General features: G+C 40.3%; 1 protein-coding gene across 1 annotated transcript in view; it reads left to right on the top strand.

The window, feature by feature from the left end:
* The window catches only part of eml5 (EMAP like 5), a 225903-nt gene that overhangs the window by 13787 nt on the left and 195550 nt on the right, over positions 1–16566 (top strand). Inside the window, exon 2 of the mRNA XM_048600073.1 lies at positions 15037–15196. Coding sequence (XP_048456030.1) covers positions 15037–15196 — 160 coding nt within the window. The remainder of the gene's footprint in view (positions 1–15036; positions 15197–16566) is intronic.

The following is a 16566-nucleotide window of genomic DNA, read 5'->3' on the forward strand; positions in this document are numbered from 1 at the left end:
GTGTTCAACAGCCAGTGCTTTCGTCAAGATTTTCGGAAAATTTGTTTGAGTTTAGAGAGAAGGTATATTTAGTCCGTGATGACTTTTATTCAAGATGGATTGAAGTGTAAGATTTCATTCAACCACAGCAAATGTGGTAATCAGAGCACAGTAAAGGGTCTTTGCAGTACACTGATCCCTGCAAGAATTTGTATTGGAGAATGTAACTCCATTCACAAATGGGAAGTTCACTTTGGAGGCAGCCATCAGCCATCAACCATGTGACACATTCCTCAGTCAAAAAGAGAGGAAAAAAGTGTGGTCGATGTGTGAGGTCAATGATGTATAAGAATCTGGACATGAGGTTAGCTCTACTCCATTACAAACAGCACAATTGAAAAGTAATTTGCCAATATTATTATAAAGTCATGAAGGGCATGAATAGGGTGAATAGTTAGGGTCTTTTCCCCAGGGTAGGGGAGTCCAAAACTAGATGGCATAGGTTTAAGGAGAAAGGGGAAAGATTTAAAAAGGACCTAAGGGACAACAATTTTGTGCAGAGGGTGGTGCATGTATGGAATGAACTGCCAGACAAAGTGGTGGAGGCTGGTACAATTACAACATTTAAAAGGCATCTAGATGGGTATATGAATAGGAAGGGTTTAGAGGGATGTGGGCCAAATGCTGAAAATGGGGCTAGATTAATTTATTTAATTTAGGATTTATTTAAACTTAATTTATTTAATTGAGGATGAGTTAGACTGAAGAGTTTGTTTCCATGCTGTACATCTCTGACTCTGATTCTAACGCAACTGTTAATGGAGAGAAAATTAAAGAGAGATGTACCAGTTTTAGAACACCATCTCAAGCCAAAGAATCTCTCAACAGCACAAGAATGTAAAACAACTAGAGAATAGCCACATCAGATAGGAGCAGAGTTAGTACAACTGTAGACACAGGGTGAAAACTCAGTCAACCTTAAAGTCAAAGCAGATATCTGGTAAAGAGATAAGAAGGCCAAAGCTGTAGTCATCAGGCAGGCAGATCAACCCCAAGATATTGTACTGTCAGAACACCTGAAGGGACATTCAGGAAGATCAGGGAGTCCAAGAGATAGACCGAAGGGTCTGTTTCCCTGCTGTATAACTCATCCATGCTGACCACATAACCTGTATAAATCTAGTCCAATTTGCCACCATTTGGCCCATATCCCTCTTAAACCCTTCCTGTTCATTTACCCATCCAGATGCCTTTTCAATGTTGCAATCGTACCAGCCTCCTCCACATCCTCTGGCAGCTCATTCCATGCACGCAGCACCCTCTGCATGGAAAAAGTTGCCCCATAGGTCCCTTTTATATCTCTCCCCTCTTGCCGTAAACCTATGCCCTCTAGTTTTGGACTCCCCTACCCCAGGGAAAAGACCTTGGCTATTCACCCTATCCGTGGCCCTCATGATTTTATAAACTTCTATAAGGTCACTCCTCAGCCTCCAATGCTCCAGGCAAAATAGCCCCAGTGTATTCAGCCTCTCCCTACAGCTCGAACCCTCCAACCCTGGCAATATCCTTGTAAATCTTTTCTGAACCCTTTCTAGTTTCACAACATCCTTCCTATAAGAGGGAGACCAGAACTCAATACTCTAAACGTGACATAACCAATGTCCTGTACAGCCACAACAAGACCTCCCAACTCATATACTCAATTCGCTGACCAATAAAGGCAAGCGTACCAAATGCCTCTTTCACTATTCAATCTACCTGTGACTCCACTTTCAATAAAGTATGAACCTGCACTCCAGGGTCTCTTTGTTCAGCAACGCTCCCCAGGCTCTTTATCATTAAGTGTATAATTCTTGCCCTGATTTGCCTTTCCAAAATGCATGACCTCACATTTATTTAAATTAAACTGTGTCTGCCACTCTTCGGCCCTTTGGCCCATCTGATCAAGATCCCATTGTACTCTGAGGTAACCTTCTTTGCTGTCCACGAAACTTCCAATTTTAGTGTTATCTGCAAACTTACTAACCATACCTCCTATGTTCAATCCAAATTATTTATATAAATGATGACAAGCAGTGGACCCAGCACTGATTCTTGTGGCACATCGCTGGTCACAGGCCTCCAGTCTGAAAAGCAACCCTCCACCACCACCCTCTGTCTTCTACCCTCGAGCCAGTTCAGTATCCAAATAACTAGTTCTCCCTGTATTCCATGTGACCTAACCTTGCTAACCAGTCTATCAAGAGGAACCTTGACGAATGCCTTACTGAAGGCAATACAGATCATGTCCACCCCTCTGCCCTCATCAATCCTCTCTGTTACTTCTTCAAAAAACTCAATCAAGTTAGTGTGACACAATTTCCCATGCACAAAACCATGTTGACCATCCCTAATCAGTCCTTGCCTTTCCAAATACATGTAAATCCTGTCCCTCAGGATTCCCTTCAACAACTTGCCCAGCACTGACGTCAGGCAAACCTGTCTATAGTTTCCTGGCCTTTCCTTACCACCTTTCTTCAATAGTGGCACAATGTCATTGATATAACCTGAGCCAAGGGTAGAGACCAAGTATGATCACAGGTTTGGACAGTCATTCTTATACTGTATCAGAAAAAGTAGTGTAGACCTAGTAGATAGAAATTTGGAGTGAGAGTTGGTATCATGAGATTCTTATACATTGTGATGGTGTAACTGATCACATTATTCTGACAGACAAGACACCAGTCCAGAATGAGTATGTGAAGAGAAATGCCTCAGACATTACAGTTAAACATAAGTATTTGAAAACCTACAATATTCAGATGCACATAAAGAAGTTCTATAATGCGTAAGAAGTTAGAGATCTTTAGTTGATGATGAGGAGCAAGCAGCCTCTGTGACAGCATAAATGCAGGCACCTGACATGCAAACTGCAGTGTTGGCTTAAAGCACAATATAAAGCAGTGAGCCATTCTCAATTTGATAGGTTGTAACTAGTGGAATGCCTCAGGAATCAGTGGTAGACCTCTACTATTTGCAGTCTTTATTAATAGGTTAGACAAAGAGAAAGTGAGTGAGTAATCCAGGTTTGCTGAGCATACAAGGCTAAGTAGGAATACAAGCTGTGAGGAGGAAACAGAGGTTCTAAGGAGATACAATAAGGTAAGTGAGTGGGCAATATGGTGGCAGATGGAGAATAATATGGGGAAGTTATTTACTTTGGTAGTAAGAATAGAAAAGCAGAATTTTTTTTATATGTGTGAAACTTGATGATCAGAAGGCTTTGATTATACTTGTAAAAGGAACACGAAGTTAGAATTCGGGCACTGTAAGTGATTAATAAGATTAACTTGCATATTGGCCTTGATTGCAAGGGGATAGAAATGTAAGATTTAAAATAATTCTACAGAACATGGATAGGACCTCACCTGCAATACTGCGTACAATTTTGGTCTTGAGGAAGAATACACATTCATTGGAGGTAGTATAACAAATCTTTAGCGGAATGGCCTCTAGAAAGAGCAGGTTATCCTATGATAACTCACTGAGACAGTTGAGATGATTATTCTCTGGAGTTTAGATGAATAAGAGATTATCTTTATGAAGTATTCAAAATTATGAATGGTCTTGACAGGCTAAATACTGAGTTGATGTTCCCCCCACTCTGGAATCTGTAATAAAAGGACACCATTTCATAATAAGGGACTAATAAATTAGATGAGAAGAAATTTGTTCACTCAGTGTTGTGAATCTTTGGAATTCTCTACTTCAGAGAATGCAGGATATTGCATCATTGAGTATATTTAAGACTGAGGTAGACAGGTCTTTGATCTGTCAAGGTATTGAAGGATGTAGGATAGAAATGTCGAGCTGAAGCGAAACCATGATCATACTGAGTAGCACAGCAGGCTTGATGAGACATGGTCTATTCCTGCTCACGTTTCTGATGTTCTTCTGTCTTTAGTTTCTTTTGTAATCCCATCCAGTCCAAACTAAATTCCTGTGAAAGTAGCAATATTGATCATTTTTAGCTGGCTTGGTAGAACCTTTGCAATAGGAAATTGTACTACATGCTTAGGTTAAGTGGAAGAAGGCTGAATTGCACATGTTTGTGATCAATTGTAGAGAGTGCAGCTATTACTTCATAGAATCCCTACAGTGTGGAAACAGACCCTTTGGCCCAACAAGTTCACACCGACCCTCCGAGCATCCCACCCAGACCCATCCCCCAATAACCCACCTAGCCTACACATCTCTAGACACTGGACAATTTAGCATGGCCAACCCACCTTGCCTGCACATCTTTGGACAGTGAGAGGAAACCCAGACACGGGAGAATGTGCAAACTCCACACAGACAGTCGCCCAAGGGTGGAATCAAACACGGGTCCCTGGCGCTGTGATGCTGCAGTGCTAACCACTGAGCCACCGTGCTGCCCAACCTAATGGAAAATTGCTGATAAGTCAGTCATCTACTTTGAGTCGAATGAAGTGGAATAACAGTTTTAGAGTGTGTGACTGTATGATTAAAGTTTCAAAAGTGAAGTTAATCATCAATTAAAAGGAGAGAAAAATGGAATTGGACCATTTCTTTCTTGTGATTAAATGCAATCTAAGTTAATGGAATTCCCTTGTAATGAAAGGATATCATTTATTTGACAGACATTTGTATCATGTAGCACAGATATCATTGAATTGATTGATCAACTTTCAATTGGCTCTTCCTAAGTAATATGTTAAATGAATTTGTGGAATCTGAAAGTTACTAAGCGCATTAAAACTTTATAGGTCCATTCTAAGATAGGAAATAGGTATAAGCAACTTTTCAAAAATGTTCTAATCATTGCAGTATAATCAATCACAGGCTGCTTTAAAAATGTTCGCTAATATTTTTCTATTAAAGAAAGAAATTTAAGTTGCACAACGCTCTAATGTCACATAGAAGTAAAGATAAATGCCTGTTGAATGTCTGCCAATGATACAAAAATTGCAGTGATGAATGACCATTTCATTAGCTAATGAAAGGATGTAGAGTGATTGCAGACAGAACCATTGAAACAAGGATGATTTCAAAGGTTATATAGACTGAGGATATTAATCTAGATAATATCAGTCATTTCTTAACAAATGTGTCTTAACAGCACTTTTCAAAATTGGTTGACTTCTTGTGGATAGTTTTAACTTGCCAATTAAATAAATCATATTACTTTCAGCCATAGTTGGGAAGACTTTGTAAGCCTTTAGGGTGTACATTGTTGTAATTAGTACTTTGAAACCATGTTTATTTTCATTTGTTTATCCAGTTTAACATACTACAGTGTACAAATCTATTAGATGTAACTTGCTTTATGATTGATGCTGAAGTGGCACGGTGGCTCAGTGGTTAGCATTGCTGCCTCACAGTGCTAGGGACCTGGGTTCAATTCCAGCCTCAGGTAACTGTCTGTGTGGAGTTTTCACATTCTCGCTGTGTCTGTGTGGGGGTGCTCTGGTTTCCTCCCACAGTCCAAAGATGGGTAAGGTAGGTGGATTGGCTATGCTAAATTGCCCATAGTGCCCAGGGATGGTTAGGTTGGTTAGACAAGGGAAATGCAGGGTTAGGGGAATGGGTCAGTGTGGACTTGTTGGGCCGAGTGGCCTGTTTCCACATTGTAGCAATTCTGTGAAAACTTACCTCTGTGTGCAGTTTGCTGTCATTGGCAAATTATTTTCTTGTTTGTGAAGATAGACAGTGTGAAATGCTTTCTCTAAAACTGATGATGATTTGATTTATTGTCATGTGTACCTAAGTACAGTGAAAAGCTTTGTTTACAAGCAGTACATGCACATCATAGGGTGAAAAAACTTAGACAGAGGCTTACAGGTTGCATTGCACAGGGTGTGCACTAGGTGAGATGACCATTAGCAAGATCAGCATTATTTGAAGTTAGAGAGTCCATTCATCAGTCTAATAATGGCAGGGAAGAAGCTATTCTTGAACCTGCTGGTGCGTGTGTTCAAGCTTCTGTATCCTCTACTGATGGAAGAGGTTGTAGGAGAGCATTATTGAGGTGAGGTGGGTCTTTGATGATGTTGGCAGCGTTTCTGTGGCAACAAGACATGTAAATGGAGTTCATGGATGGAAGGTTGGCTTCCATGATGGTCTGGGCTGCATACAAAACCTTCTGTAGTTTCTTACTGTCCGGGGCAGAGCAGTTGCCGTACCAAGCTGTTATGTACCTGGACAGTATGCTTTCAATGGTGCATCTATAAAAGTTGGTGAGGATCCTTATGGACATGCCAAATTTCCTGAGCTGCCTGCGAAAGAAAAGGTGTTGTTGTGCCTTCTTGACCGTCGCATCTATGCAGGAAGACCTGGACAGGTGGTTGTTATCATCACTCCTAGGAACTTGATGCTCCCAACCCTCTCAGCCTCAGCTCCGTTGGTGTAGATGGAGGGGGTTGTTCTCCTTTCTTTCTGAAGTCAATGATCAGTTCTTTAGTTTTGCCGCCGTTAAGAGAGAAGTTGTTATCATTGCACCACGACACCAAGCTCTCTATCTCCTTTCTGTATTCCGCCTCGTCATTGTTTGATATCTGTCCTGCCATGGTGGTGTCATCAGCAAATGTGTAGACGGCATTCGTTTGGAATTTGGCAACACAGTCATGGGTGTACAGGGAGTACATTAGAGGGCTGAGAACCAATCCGAATGGGGGCTCCAGTGTTGAGTGTTATTGTGGAGGATGTGCAGATGTCTATCTTCACTGATTGCAGTCTGTGGGTCAGAAAGCTGAGAAACCAGTTGCAGAGGGTAGAGCCAAGATCGAGGTCTCAGAGTTTTGAGATGGGATAATGGCATTGACGGCGGAGCTGTAGTCGATGAGCAGGAGTCTGACATAGGTCCAGATGTTCCAGACATGAGTGCAGGGCTAGGGAAACGGTGTTGGCTATGGACCTGTTATGTCGGTAGGCAAATTGTAGAGGATCAAGGCAGGATGGGAGACTAGAGTTAATGTGGGACATGACCAGCCTCTTGAAGCACTTTGTGATTATGGAGGTCAAAGCCACTGGGCGGTAGTCATTAAGGAATGTTGCGTGTGCTTTCTTTGGTACTGGGATGATGGTGGTCTTCTTGAAGCAGATGGGGACTACAGCTTGTAGGAGGGAGAGGTTAAAGATGTCAGTGAATACCTCTGCCAGCTGGTCTGCACAGGATCTAGGTGCTCCGCTAGAGACTCTGTCCGAGCCCATTACTTTCCTTTGAGTTGACTCCTCCAAGACCAATCTGACGTCTGCAGTGGTGACAGTGGCACACAATCCAGCTGGGGTAAGAGGAATAGACCAGCAGGAAACATACCATTTGGAGGCAAGAGGTGATGAAATGAACATTTTACATTACACAGTCACTAGAAGGATTTAAAACTCATGAGGAGGTATTGGATAAGTTATTGGTACTTACAGTTGATAAAGGACTAGATGAAATGCATCCAAGAATGGTGAAGGAAGTGAGAATGGCAATTATCTTTCAATCTTCCCTGTTTCAAGGGAGGTGCCACAGGATTGGACAATTTTACACATAATGCCTTGGTTCAACAAAGATTATATGGATTGGCCCAGCGATTACAGACCATTTGATTTAATGTTAACGGTGCAGGAACTTATAGAATCAATTATTCAGAATAGAATTATAGTCATGTAGAAAAATGTGGATTGATTTGGAAGAGTCAACATGGGTTTGCTGGGTAAAATCATAATAAGAACATGACAGGTAAGGCAGATGAACTTAGAGCTTGGATTAGTACATTTTACTATGTTGTAGCTATTACAGAGACTGGGTTGAGAGAGTGACAACACTGGCAGCTTAACGTTCTGGGATTTAGATGTTTCAGGCAAGGTAGAGAGGGATGTAAAAGAGATGGGGAGTTGTTTTACTGATTAGGGAGATTACTACAGCTGTACTGGGGGAGGACACCTTGGAGGGCTGAACCAGTGGGGCCATGTGGGTAGACCTCAGGAATAGGAAAGGTGCAATCATTTTGGGATTGTACTAAAGGCTTTCCAACAACTATTGGGAGATAGAGGAACAAATATGTGGACAGATTATGGAAAAATGTAAAAACAACAGGATTGTTGTGGGGATTTTAACTTCTCCTCTATCTACTAGGACTCCCTTAGTTACAGGAGCTTGGATTTCGCGGGGTGGGTGTGGGATTGTTTGGTGTCTCCAGGAGGATTTCTTGAAGCAATGTGTAAATTGTCCAACGGGGGAAGTGTAAGGAGCAAGGGGGTAGCAAGGGAAAGGGTAGGTCCACTCAATGACTAAGAAGAGAATTTGTGTGGAACTGGAGGAAATGGGTGAGGTCCTTAATGAATATTTTGCATCAGTATGCACAAAAGAGAAGTTCATGGTGGATGGTGAATTTAGAGAGGTAAATGTTGATATTCTAGGGCATGTCGATATAAAAAAGGAAGAGATGTTAGGCCTTCTGAAAAACATTAAGATACTTAAGGTCCCAGGACCTGATGGGAATCTATCCCAGAATACAGACGAAGGTGAGGGAGGAAATTGCTGGGTTCTTGTATGAAATATTTGTATCCATTTGAGTCACAGGAGAGGTCCCAGGGGACTGGAGAATAACCAATGTTGTTCCTTTGTTTAAGAAGGGCAACACTGATAATGGGAAATTACAGGCTGGTGCACCTTAATCTCAGTGGTAGGGAAATTATTGGAGCTAATTATAGGGATAATTATATAAGGATAGGATTAACTCACATTTGGAAAAATATGGACTTAGTAGCGATAGATATCATGGATTTGTGTGAGTAAAGTCATACTTCAAACTTGATTGATGTTTTTGATGAAGTGACAGAGATGATCAATGAAGGCTGGGCAGTGGATGCTGTCTCTATGGATTTTAGCAAGGCCTTTGACAAGATCCCTCATGGCAGGCTGTTACAAAAGGTGGAGTCACGTGGGATCCACGGTGAGCTGTAAGATGGATACAGAGCTTGCTTAGTCATAAAAGACAGAAAGTAGATTGGGAGGATGTTTTTCTGACTAGAGATCTGTGACCAGTGGTTTCTGCAAGCATCAGTGCTGGTATCCCTGTTGTTTGTAACATAAACCAAATGCATTTGTTTGCAGATGACACAAAGATTGGGTGAAGCTATGGATACTGAGGAGGATTGCCAGATGATTCAGCAGGATATAGATGGGCTGAAGTCTTGGGCAGAGGTATGGCAGGTGGGAATTAATCCCAAGTGCGAGGTGATACATTTCAGTGGGTCTAATGCAGGACAGGAGTATACAGTAAATGGCAGGCCCCTTAAAAGCATTAACGTACAGACGGATTTAAGCGTACAGGTCCACAGTTCCCTGAAGGTGATAACACAAGTGGATAAGGTGGTCAGGAAGGCGTATGGTACGTTTGCCTTCATTGGTCAAGGCATTGAGTATAGAAATTGGCAAGTCATGTTGTAGCGATTGTAGAATTTTAGTTAGGCCAGATTTGGAACATTGCGTACTGTTTTGGCCACAATTACCAGAAGGATGTGGAGGCTTCGGAGAGGGCACAGAAAAGGTTTTCCAGAATGATGCCTGGTTTGGTGGGCTTTAGCTATGAGTAGAAACTGGACAAACTTGGTTTCTCTTCACTCGAACTTCTGAGACTGAGTGAGCGACCTGATGGAACTTCACAAAATTGAGAGGCATGGATATAGTAGATCGTCAGAGTCTTTATTCCAGCATAGAAATGTCAGTTACTAGGGGACATAGGTATAAGATAAAAGGGGGAAAATGGGAGGCATTTGTTTTACATAGAAGATGGTAAGTGCCTGGAATACTCTGCCAGAGGAGGTGGTGGTAGAAGCAGATACAACTTTTAAGAGGCATCTTGACAGATACATGAATAAGCAGAGAATAGAGGGGGTTTGGACCGTCTAAAGGCAGAAGTTTTTTAGTTTAGAAAGGTGTCATATGTCAGCACAATCATGGTGGGGGGGAGGAAAATGACCTGTTCCTGTGCTGTATTGTTCTTTTTTCTTTCTTTCTTCTAACTAACTTGCTAGAGTTTTTCTTTGTACTGGTAACAAAGAGCATTGATGAGGGAAAGCATTTTGATATGGTGCACATGGGCTTCCAAATAATATTCAATACAGAGCCATGCAACTTGAGAAAAGTTGTAGCTCATGTAGTAAAAGTGTCTATAGCAACATGGAAGGGTACAAAACAGTAATAGTTAATGGGTTATTTTTCAGGCTGGAAAGAGGTTTGTACTGAAGTTTCCCGGAGTTAATATTGGGACCCTTGTTTTTGGTGAGGATTATAGTGATTGCAATTTGTTAGAGAAACTGTATTTTTATTGAGATTTTCAAAGCACTTCTCTTTAAATCAAACCAAATCAAGATGTAAGAAATATCAGTCAGAAATCTTCAGACTGACTTGGCGTAAAAAGTCAGTTTGTTGTCTTCCAAAGCCAGATGGAGTCATGTTGAAGTGTTTGTATTAATATAGTGTGCTAAGTGTAATGAACATCCCAAAGTTTTTCTCAAATCAGCACAAGGAAGATTGACACTCGACTGGAAAGAGATTGTTTTAAAAGGATGTCTCAAAACCTTGAGGACTTTTCACAGAGTTGATGGAGTAGCCATTTATGTAAGTTGTACTCAATAGTGGGATTGAGATGATAACAACTCTGTTTAGGGAGAAAGACAGAATTCTGAGGAACAAAGCATTTGAGACAGGATGCATGCGTGATTTAGAATACAAGGATAAAGATTTTGAGTTTAATGCGTAGAATTTGAGCAGTCACTATTGATCAGTGGAAAAAGTTGAGGGTGGAGATGAGATTTTGTGGGATCATGTTTTCAGAAGTTGAGACTGTTGAAGTTTAGCATGTTGAGGGCACAGTTTATTTATATGACTGATGAGTGACGTTTTGACCAGCTGTTATCCGAATCTAGGAATCTTAAGCTGTTGTTTTGAGAAGAATTAAGACATTGAGTGTTCTTAAATTTGAGTTGTGCAATTTTAAAAATGTCAAAAGAAGCTAGATCTGACTAACTAGCTGACTCCTACATTACAGAGAACATTAATGCAGGAAAATGCAATATCTAGTTTGTGCACAGCAAAACATTAGGCAGTTGGCTAATATGTTTTAGAGATGCTGTCAGACCTGCTGAGTTTTTCCAACAATTTCTGTTGTTGTTTTGATTTCCAGCATCCGCAGTGCTTTTGTTCTTTTCTGTAATATGCTTTAGAGATGTTGGTTGAGGCACAGATATTTGCCAAGATACGAATGGAACTGCCCTGCTGCTCATCAAGTATGCTGATCTGATATGTCCACTTGAAGACAGAAGTAATCACTGCTAACAGTTCATCTGAAAAATGGCAACAACAACATTGGTAAAGTGTCAATGTTGTTCTGCAAACTAGTATCTTGAGTGAAATTTGAAGTTGATGAATTGCTTGAGCTCCTCGTGGGAGCATGAGGCAGTGCTGATACAGTTATCAATATAAGGGAGAAAGAGGCGAGGGATGGTGCCAGCATAGTTGCAGAGGAGGGACTGTTCCACAAATCCTACAAAGAAACAGGCATAGTCAGACTTGGAGTGGAATGCCTCATCCTGGTAGCTGATGAGGCGGAGGCAGAGACAGCATCTGTCACCTCTTTTTCTCTGTTATTTTGATGACTGTATCAGCGCTGCCTCGTGCTCCCATGAGGAGCTCGAGCAGTTCATCAATGTTGCTAACACCTTCCACCCCACCATCATTCACCTAGACCATTTCTGACACCTCCCCCATCACTCCTGGACCTCTCTGTCTCCATCTCCAGAAACCGACTCACCGATGACATCCATTTCAAACCCACTGGCTCCACAACTATCTTGACTATGCCTCCTTTCATCCATCTTCCTGCAAAAATGCTTTCCAGCTTTCATTTCTGGTTTTAAAAATTTTGAAAGTCCAGAATTCTGTCCAAAATCCATGTGTTTTAATATTGGGGATTTTTGCTCAATCTTACATTCTTTGATTATGATTATTGGGTTGAATATTCATAAGAACCAGGAACAGGAATAGGCAATTCAGTCCCTTGAGCCTGTTCCACTATTTAATACGATTGTGGCTGATCTCATCTCAGTCTCAACCACACTTTCCTGCCTTCTACCCATAAACTTTCAACCTGTTACTAATTAAAAATCTCCTCATTGAAATTGTTTAGTGTCCCAGTGTCTACTGCACTCTGGAGAAGTGAATTCTACAGATTCATGAGCCTTTCAGAGAAGTAATTTCCTCCTTATCTCTGTTTTCAATTTGCCACCACTTAGCCTGAATCTATGACCTATCATTCTAGATTCTTTCTCCACATATCTGCTGATGTCTGTTTTGTCAATTCCCTTAAGCGTCTTGTATACCTCAATTAGATCTCCTCTCAATCTTCTAAACTCTAGCAAGTATAGCCCTAAACTGCTCAAACTGTCCTAATAGAATAAGCCTTTCATCTCTAGAATTAAGCTAGTACAACTTTTCTGAACTGCCTTCAAGTCAGTTATATCTCTAGTCAAGGGATCCCAATGTTTTAGATGTGGTCTCACTAATGCCTTGTAGAATTGCAACAACATTTCTCTACTTTTGTGAACATTCCTTTGGCAATAAATGCCAAAATCCAATTTGCCCTCCTCTTACCTGCTGAACCTGTATGCTAGTGTTCTGCAAGAGGAATCCCAGATCCCTCTGCACTGAAATATTTTGAATTTTCTCTCCACTTAGATAACAAGTTGCCTTCTTATTCTTCTGATCAAAATGGATAACCCTACACTTATCCACGTTAAACTCCATCAACAATATTTGGACTATTCACCTAAGCTATCCATATCTACTTGTAAATTTCTTATTCTTAATTGCAACTTGTTTTCCCACCTATTTTAGTATCATCTAAAAATTTGGCTGTGGTATATTCTATCTCTGCATCCAGGTCATGAATATAGATTGTAAATAGTTGGGGCCTCGAAAGCTGAACCGTGTGGTACCCATTAATTACAGCTTGCCAACTAAAAAGAGACCCGGTTATTGTGACTCTCTGCTTTCTGTTGGTTAGCCAATTCTTCTATCCAAGCTAATCTATTAGCCCTAATGCCATGTGATCTTACCTTGTGCATATTAACCTTTTGCGCAGCACCTTAGTCATTTTACAATAGTTATTAAGACTGAACTGGGAAATGTGCATTGATAATCATGCCCCACTGTTCCACAAGCCATCCCAAAATGCAATTATCAATAAGACCAATTTGCCTCTCTGACTGCAATTCAGGAGAAAACACCAGGTTTTGTCATTTAACCAAAAATATCTATTTATTGTAGCATAATTAACCAAAACAAGAAGACAAAAGATTTCTACTACTACTACTGCACAACTTCATCTATTCTCCTTCAAATATCTGCACATACATGCAGGCACATATGCACATGCAATCATAAAGTTTGACACAGATACAATGAGTGGAAGAAGAATATGGGCAAGTAAGCAAAATTCCTAAGCTCAAAAGTCTAGATTTCAGGGGTGGTCTTTGTTTGATTTTTAACAATGAAGACATGCTGTTATCTGTATGGTTATAGTCATTCTTCTATTTGATAATTGATTGGGTGGACCTAGGTCCTTTCTTGTCAGAGTTCTTCCCTTTAAGCTTTCTTGGTTTTCTGTCTTTTACCCACATGAGGGGAGAGAGAGGGAGAGATGGAAGTTTTCTCTTTGCAGGCTCCATATGCTTCTCTATCTGTTGTCCTGGCACTTACAGTATTAAATAATCAGCAGCTCAACCTATCAGAGGGCTGTTGTTAGGAAGAATTTCCTTAACTCAAAGGACTTTCAGTATCGCATTATCTGCCTTGCTGCTTCAAAGCAAAACAAAATGATATGGCAATATTCAAAAATATGTAGTCCTTGATTTTCAAGTTGCAAAACTCTCCTGGGATTTCAGTTTCCAAGCAGTTCAAATTTCATTTCTGTTTTTGGCCCCAAAAAAGAAACAAAATATACAATTCAAGTGGTGAAAATTCCAGAGATACTTGAAACCATGTTCTGGAAGTAAACAGATGTGATAATATTCTATATAAATCTTTGTAGTTCTGCTTGGCATGCTGATTATTATTTTAATTTATTCATGGAAGGTAACCACTGCCACCAAATCCATTATTTAATGTCCATACTTAAGAGATGTAGTGAACTGGTGCCTTAAGCCACAAAGCCCATAATGCATAGTTGCACCTGCAGGGCTGTTAGAAAAAAGGTTTCCAGAATTTTCACTCTCCAACAGTGAGGGAACAATGATATGGTTCCAGATGAGGATGGGGGTATGATTTGGAGCAGGATATAGAGCCAGCGGTATTCCCAGGCACCCATTGCCTTTGTCTATCAGATGTCAGAGGCTTCACATTTTATAGGTATAGTAGTAAGTGACTTGGCCAGATGTTCCGATGTATCATATAGATGGTACACAGTGCTGCTATTGTGCCCTGGCAGTGAAGGAAGTGAATGTTTGAATTGGCGGATGGGGTGCTGATCAAATGGTCTCTTTCATCCCGAATGGTGCCAATTTGCACCCGTTCAGGGAAGTAAGAAATATTTACCATCCAAAGCACCCCTAATTTGCAGAGCCACTTGGAGGTTCCTTACTTACAGATTATTGTGCTGATGCCATTCCAAGCATTGACTTCTTGTTTCAGATGTCACTGTTGCGCACAGACATCAGAAGTTTCTGCAGCAGCGAAAATAATGAAAAGAAAGGTTGTTACCTTTTTCCTCACTTCGCACATGCATGATTGTGAGCCATTAAATCACACTACTAGGCAGGTTATCCAAGGTTGCTATGGCATTGCAAGGACCACAGGTTTTCTTTTAAGTTGACATGCTTGCCATAATTTAAAGATGAGCTGAGAGATTTAAAAAAAGCCCCAAATCAGCCATGATCTCCTCTGGGAATCTAATGAGAATGAATATTTTCTAGTAAGAATTTGGCTGTATTACTAATACCAAAGAGCTTTGCAGCTGATGTTTTGAATTACATTGTTATCAAAAATATACTTTCTGTAATCATCCACAGTTTAGCGTTGCACCCAGAACGAACTTTAGTTGCAACAGGTCAAGTGGGAAAGGAGCCACATATATGTGTGTGGGATACCTACAATGTGCAGACGATATCCATCCTGAAAGATGTTCATACACATGGAGTAGCCTGCTTGGCCTTTGATCATGATGGCCAGGTAAGTAACTTACATGCTAGTTAGATTTTTCATCTTGCCGTGTCACGTATGATAAAATGGAAATTAGACTGATGTTTACTGGTGGAAGAAATGTATGAAGATTTAGCACAAATTCTAATAAGTTGATTCTATAAATTGATTCTTCATTATTTAGTATTGCATTGTGTTGCTTGCTCGCATTAATTTGTTAGATAACCTTGCTTACTTTTTATTGTGTAATTTTTTAAAGTTTTCCAAACCTGCGTGCATCGTTAATGCATTCTCCATGTCCTTTTAGAAAAAAAACAGTTCTAAGCCAGTGTGATTACATTGATTACCTGCCTTTCTTTGTGATGTCACCTCCACAGCCCACTTTGGAACTATCCAAATTTTTTCCATTTCTGTCATCTCAGATTTTCCCATACAATTGCTCTAAATTATTAGCAGTCTATGCTTGAAGTTTTATTCAAACTATCTGTTAACTTTCTTGAAACAGGAAGGCAGCTCACAATTCCTGTACGATTGAAATCTAACTAAGTATGGCTTCCAACTGGAAGTTTTTTTTGGTCCCTGCGCACCTGTCTGTTTCCAAGTTCTACGATTATGCTAGGCACAGAAAAAGCTAAACAGTCTTTTTCCTATTCCAATTTCCATGACAGTTCTGATATTCAGAGAAATGCTCAATCCTTTGTTTAATGTATGTCTCATGATTTGGGCCCAATCACAATGGGGTTGAGACCAGTATTTCAATCATAGTCAGTCACGTGTTTTCATTTGTTGCCCCTTGTGCAGTGAAGCCAATAGTGGATCCACAAGTAACAGTGTATAAGTTGTAGCCTACCATCACCATCTCTGATTTTAGATATAGATGCATCTCAACTAGGTTGAGACACCAACTAAAGGACACTGGAACTTTGTTCTTTGAAATTCATTGTTGTGACACACAAGTACTTGGAACTGATTGCTGAATTTAATTATACTTTAACATGGAACATCAGTGGTTGATTTTGTTAGCACCATCTCCACACCTGATATAATTAGATTAGGGATGTTGGGATTACCTAGTGATATTCTCTGTATGCAATTTAGCCATAATAAATGAGGTTCTTCGGCTGTCTGCACCCAGTACTATCCTGTATCCTTTGAAATTAAAACATTGTCATTTGAATGACTATCCAGTAAATATTCTGATACATCCTTAGGTTGACCACATACTCTCTTCCCAGGACAGAAACTATAGTGTGCAGACTCCTAATGACTCATTCTCTTTAGCAATTGTACAAAATGTCCATTTCCTCATGGTGTAAAATACAAATGGTTTAATTTTGTTGATTTGCTGAATCTTGTCATTGTAACTATTTACAGTACTGAATGTTATGGATCCAAGATGT

Source organism: Rhincodon typus, chromosome 8 (genome assembly GCF_021869965.1).
Source record: "Rhincodon typus isolate 14 chromosome 8, sRhiTyp1.1, whole genome shotgun sequence".
NCBI lineage: Eukaryota > Metazoa > Chordata > Chondrichthyes > Orectolobiformes > Rhincodontidae > Rhincodon > Rhincodon typus.